Below are 6257 nucleotides of genomic sequence, written 5' to 3'. Positions count from 1 at the left end.
TTAGTTCTAACCATCAATTCTTTGAACTTGCCAAAAAGTGCCAAATACACGAGATCAGATTTAAATATCTTATACCTAGAACGATAACACCCAAGTACCACAAGTACAATCCGTCAGCTACAGTATCTTACAAAAAATGGACACCGACACTACATAATACAGACAGGATTTATATGGATGTTCAAATATCATACAACACTGAGTTAGAATTGTGAAATGTGGACCCAAGAGGAGCAACAAGGCCGAGACTCTGCATCACTCTAATGCGTCGAACATTCAATTTAGAGGATACTTTTAATGGCGGCGTAACCTGATAACATTGATTTTTTTCCAGCATCACTTAATTTCCATGCATACCAAGAGCACAATGAGAAGAAAACAAGAATCCATACTCACAGTGCCCGAGGAACCGAATTTCTGCTCATTATTCTTATTTGTGTCATGCTTCAACTTTTCATCTGTCGGAGTTGCAGCTACAGCTTCTGAAAAGAACACCAACCTTCAGTAAAGCAACCAAAATGAACAAATTCAAACATATTTGTAAATGAATTGTCATAAAACTAAAAAATGGGCGCTAATTAAATAGGCCAACTCAGAGCTCAAAATCAAATAATCACCGTATTTGGTTTCCAATAAGATCAGCTGAAAGTCCAAAATCCATTGTGATCCACCACATTGTAAAATAGGGGAATATATTTTTTTTTCTTTTGCAATGCCAACATGAATCAGGATTATGCAAATGTATCAACAACATCACGTACTCTTACGGAAATCTGGGGTGCAAAGTAAGCTACCAATACATCACAGTTGTTGGGATGGTTCAATTTGAAGATTAGATTTCATCCCCTGTCGGTCAAATTCATATCTCCAACATCCAAGTCTCTGAGATTTGTCTCGAGAGTATCTCTGCAAACTTGTTACCTTCCCGCCCGTAGGTTTCTGTACTAGTTAGTGTGGCAAACAAGTTGCCAGTATTCGGTGCAGGTCATGGTGAGTAACCATCTTTGACATTTTGTTTCTCTTTTGAGAGGTATATACTTCACAAGGACCCTTGTAGTTACAGTAGTTTTGACTCCTTCAATTGTGTTGTTCCTTCGAAGAAAGGGATTTACCATACTTCTCCACATTCATGCTACAAGAGTATGCATTTTATCCTTTTCCCTCTGTTTTGAACCTGGTCAGCTTTCCTTCCCCATAGACAGGGCAACTTCTTATCCAAGGGAAAAACTCATGGCCCTATTATCCCACTCCTTCGCACCCTGCTCCAATATATCTCCATTAATCTCACGAATACCATCATTGATGTCCAGAGTGGCGTATAACATCTCCTTATGCCTACCAGAGGAGGTATAGTGAGCAAAGAAGACCATGAGCAATTTGAGGTATGAACCCAAGAATCAAGAACAATTGGTAAATAGTGCTTTTTTGTTGCTCAATAGTGACCCCAAGAATCAATCAACATTACGTGGGAAATGTTATTAGCCCCGGTGGAAGCCTTGTTAGCAATTCGGGATACAGCAAAAATTCGGTACGGAAATAATTCAAGAATTATTCGGTGACTCGAAAAAACGGTAAGGTCAAATATTCGGTCAAAAATTCAATAATAACGCAATTATGCGGTGTTTAATTAATACGCGTTTTAAAAGTTTTGTTGCAAAAATTCGGAAGTAAAAAATTCGTGATATTATGTTAGTAAATATTAATAATAGTTGTCATTCTTTACAACATAACAAACATATCCAAGCAATTTAGCTACGAAAACATTAAAACCAATTGAACGGTCTACATACGTACATTTATTTATTTGTTCTTCGATTGAAATTACAGTTCAAACTTCAAAATACACACACCATGACATGACAATTAAAATATTGCCTAAAAAGTATAAAAACAAAGCTTTTGGATTAGTTTATCACTAAGAATGTAAGAGTGGGACACTTAGAGTAAGAGTGAGAATATAAAATACATAAAAAATAACAAAAGCGCAACTGAATTTTCTTTTTCTTTTTTTTTAGCCGAATTTTTTAGTCGAATTTTTTAAAAATTCACCAAAATTCACCAAAAACCGAATTATTCATTTCAAAATAAAAAATCGCGAATTATTCCAAATCTTTGAAACATTCGGAATTATTATACATATTGCCCTTCAAAAATTCGATTCGCGAATTATTCGCAAATAATTCGGTGAATTGCTAACAAGGGGTGGAAGTGGTGGTATGAAGAAATTTGAAAAAATGGTGGTGTTGGTGGTGCTAAGATGTACGAAGTTGTGGCTTTGGCAATAGTGTTATTTGCAAAGGAACACTAGCACAAGCACTCAAAACATGCCACAAACGCAAAACAGGTAGGACTTGATTCATAAGATTGTCATATGGAAAAAGGTAGCAATATATATGCACATGATGCTTGTTTAGATAGGGAGAAGAGAGTACATATATTGCAAAATATACAAAAGCTAGCATAATACGAGCAATAGGCTAACCTCCTGATTCACAAATGGTCCTTTTCGATGTAGTACGTTTCCTGTGAGAAAGATCCTACAGCACAGGCAACATAATAGAAGAAAAATTCAAGCATTTCATGCATTGGACAACATGAAATATGAGCTTAAAAAAAAATCAACTCGAGAACCTTCATAGTGAGCAACAAGCAACAGTAATAACTTACCTGTTCCAAAGCTTTCTTGAAAGTTTCAAGATAGCTACCATCATTTTGCTTGAGAATCTGAACATCCAAATGAATACGAACATGAAGCCAAAATTACATAATATATATAAAAATACAAAAGACAACAATTAAATGGAGCATGAAGGGCAAAGTAAACACTGAAAAAGATCAATAGATTTTTAAGGAAACGGAAAAACGCACCTTCTTAAACTCTGTACGGTATTTCAGAAGATCCCTATATAAGCTGCCATTAAGAGAAGAACAGCTACTCATATAAGGAAACACATAAATGAAAAGACAATACAGCTTAGCAAGGATGGGATCACTGACTAAGTATAGGTACCGTACACCCGAACAAGAACTCCACCAGGTACTCTCTTTCTAGGCCTACTACTCCTACTCACCATATTCTCATCAACAACCTAGCAACAAGAAGCAAAATATTTGCATTTCAAGGACATGAAATTGATGATAAAATTACTTATTACTGGTATATTCACAAAAAGGACATCGCCTACTTGTGCAGGCCACCACAAACTACCACGGAGTCGGATCCATACGAGATCGCCTGATGTGGACCCCTCACTTGATTTGACTACATGGGAGTCCTTTACCGCAACCTTGCTGAAGTGCTTTTTACTATTTTCCAAGTGATTGCTTCTCATAATCTTGGACCATTAAGAATGTATCAGATATGTCAAGAATCCAAGACCATTACAGAAAAAGAAAAGTATACTATGTTCATCATAAACCAAATTAAAATCATATACGTCAACTTTTCTTTTTGGTCGATAAAACAATATTGTATTAGAAAATCAGTGTGAGAGGTTCACACTACCCTTATAATAGTTACATCAAAGTTGCACTATAGCTTCCCAATCAGTTACAAATTACAATTGAAGCAAAACTCAAATTCCTAACAGTAGGAAGATGAGATACCTATCCCCAAAGGACAAATTTGCAATTACAAATAATACTATTTAAATCACCAAACCTATCATCAAATGTCCTATGATTTCTTTCCAGCCAAATGGTCCACGTAATAGCATGAACAATGGTTTTACTCAACAACACCTCCCGTAGGGTATAAACCCACCGATGGCTTCTTAAAGAACATACTTCTCAACCCAAGAGCATTAAAATCATATCCGTCACCTAGTGACCCATAACATCCATGTTATGTAGCTTTAAAGAACCGAAAACATAACAAGGGTGTGTATGCGTGTGTGTGTGTGTGTGTGTGTGTGTGTGTGTGTGTGGTGGATCGTGTGTCTTGGGGATTAGGGGGGATGCAGTCACTAAGCCAACCTCAATTAGACATGGGTAACACATTAGCTTACATTACAAGAAATGAGTAGGATAGAAAATATGTGTTGGGCAAAACAGGATAGTAAATATTACGTATAAAAGGATAGATTGCATACATTGTTGGCGACCTGGCTACACTATGTTTTTTTCCACCTTCCTTAGCTAAATAGATTAAGGTGTTGGCACCAAACTTTTTGCTTCATCACTTGACTGATCTTAAAACTAACACTCAGTTATAAACCGCCCAAAAGCATTTTTATCTTGAACACTTTTGTCAAATGTAGCATTGGTCGACTAAAGAAAAAACAAGGATTAGGGAATTCATTTGTACTTCATTTCCCAAGTCCTAACTAAATGAAATGAAACCCACATTTGATGATTACCCTCCCTATTAGTATGGTGTACTTCGATACAGTAAAGCAAGTTAGAAACCAAAAGCACCTTTTCGAATCATTCAAAAAGTGTACCAAGTACAGCAAAATTAAAAATTCAAGCAAATTTTAACACACTACATTTGCTCATTTTGCCAAAAAGATTGAATTTTTAAGCTCTAAGTAGTATGTGGCAATGTTCCACTCCATGCCTCCCCACAAACTGGATCAAACTCCGTTTCATATGTTATTTTCAGCCAAAGTAAACACAAAAAACACAATAAGAAGAAGAATCATATATATTATAGTAAAGAGAAAAGAAGTGTCAGAAAAAGATTACCTGTGATAGTTAAAAAGCTTATGAACTGTTGTGTATATTTGGAGTTATAGACTCTAACAAGCAAAAAAGAAGGACAACATAAACAGTTTGCTGTACTTGGTATAATATTTCACAGAGCTTCACCACGTTGTAATGTTATAAAAGAGGAAAAGTGATCAAGTGAAGAACTGGAGCTTTGAGAGTGACGACTGAGGAGTAGTTGAGACTTGAGAGAGTCCTGATGAACTTCTGCTTGCAATGCGTTGTCGTTTAACTTCTCGAGTAAAGCGTGCACCGAGTCATAAGTGACGAGTCCGAGTTTGTTGCACACGGGTTTATCAGTGTGGTTGTTAACACTTTCTGATTGGTCCACATTTAAGTTGTTCCACGTCAGCATTGGACTTAAAATCGAACAACTTTTTTTTTTTTTCGATAATCGAACAAAAAGACTAGATAAAGTTTCTCACAACCCAAGAGACTCATGAGTCATGAGCAGCGTTCTAAAAAACGCTAGGCAGTAGTCATGCAGTGGAAGAGCGCCTAGGCCTTCTAGGCATATATTTTTATATGAAGTCAATATTCCTCAACTATTACGTATTTTTGTAATAAGTATTTTTGTTTGTGTTTATTTTTTGAATTATAGTAAATGATTTTCTTCATTTCTTGTAATATATATAGTAATTACTATATATATTACAAGAAATGAAGAAAATCATTTACTATAATTACTATATATATTACAAGAAATGAAGAAAATCATTTACTATAATTCAAAAAATAAACACAAACAAAAATACTTATTACAAAAATGCGTAATAGTTGAGAAATATTGACTTCATATAAAAATATACTCTTTGTTATAGTGGCATATAATTTACATTAGACTTAATTTTTTAAAACTCATTCAAATCTTAAGCCTACACAGGTATTTATTTTTCGACATTTAATCATTAAAAAAAACAAAAACAAAAAAAAAAAAAAAAAAAAAAAACAAACAAACAAACAAACTTGACTGGACCGCCTAGACCCGCCTAGTCGGTCCACCAATTTTTTAAATGACTAGGGCCTAGGCGAGTCGGTTGGGCACCGCCTAGCGCTTAGAGACCGCCTAGGCGACCGCCTAGACCGATTTTTAGAACAATGGTCATGAGACAAGAATGAAAAAAATAAATAAACAAAGTATTAGAAGTTGATTCGCAAGTCATAGTGTAGAAGCCGACGCTTCTATTCAAGGCACGATTAGATGGCTACCACGCCAAGGCTATTTAGAAATCCACCGCTTATTTTTGTTGTGATTTCGACCGCTTGTGTTTATTCCTATTTTAAGAACTTGTAATCTCTATATAAATCATTGTAATCTCATTAGAAATTAATCAAGTAAATATTCTCTCAAATCAATCTCTCTTTCTCTCTTTAAGTTATCATGGTATCAGCCTAATTTCAATCCAAACCCTAACCCTAACCGCTCTAAGTTTCCGCTTCCTCTTAATTATCAATGGCTGACGCCTCAAACACCAATAATAACTCTCCTCTAGGTTCTGATGATCCTTTAATTTCTTTGTACACCACTCAGATAGCCCCACGGCTATTCT

General features: G+C 35.4%; 1 protein-coding gene across 5 annotated transcripts; it reads right to left on the bottom strand.

The window, feature by feature from the left end:
• On the bottom strand, positions 1-4972 carry LOC147492421 (uncharacterized). 5 transcript variants are annotated; one of them, XM_086565745.1, is made up of 8 exons: positions 4687-4972; positions 3186-3335; positions 2998-3089; positions 2869-2911; positions 2668-2724; positions 2483-2537; positions 397-482; positions 1-310 (listed from the first exon to the last, which is right to left on the bottom strand). In XM_086565745.1, exons 2-8 carry the CDS (start codon positions 3330-3332, stop codon positions 182-184), a joined length of 609 nt encoding a protein of 202 aa, XP_086421871.1. In that variant the 5' UTR covers positions 3333-3335; positions 4687-4972; the 3' UTR covers positions 1-181. The 5 variants fall into 5 exon arrangements, with proteins under 5 accessions (XP_086421871.1, XP_086421873.1, XP_086421874.1 ...); XM_086565747.1 differs by having other exon boundaries at positions 3016-3089; positions 4687-4958; XM_086565748.1 differs by having other exon boundaries at positions 393-482; positions 4687-4937.
• Positions 4973-6257: the final 1285 nt, after the last annotated feature.

The sequence above is a fragment of the Coptis chinensis genome, chromosome 6, assembly GCF_015680905.1.
Source record: "Coptis chinensis isolate HL-2020 chromosome 6, ASM1568090v1, whole genome shotgun sequence".
Classification (NCBI taxonomy): domain Eukaryota; kingdom Viridiplantae; phylum Streptophyta; class Magnoliopsida; order Ranunculales; family Ranunculaceae; genus Coptis; species Coptis chinensis.
The sequence above is the reverse complement of the archived record's forward strand: the minus strand, read 5'-3'. Positions and strand labels throughout refer to the sequence as shown.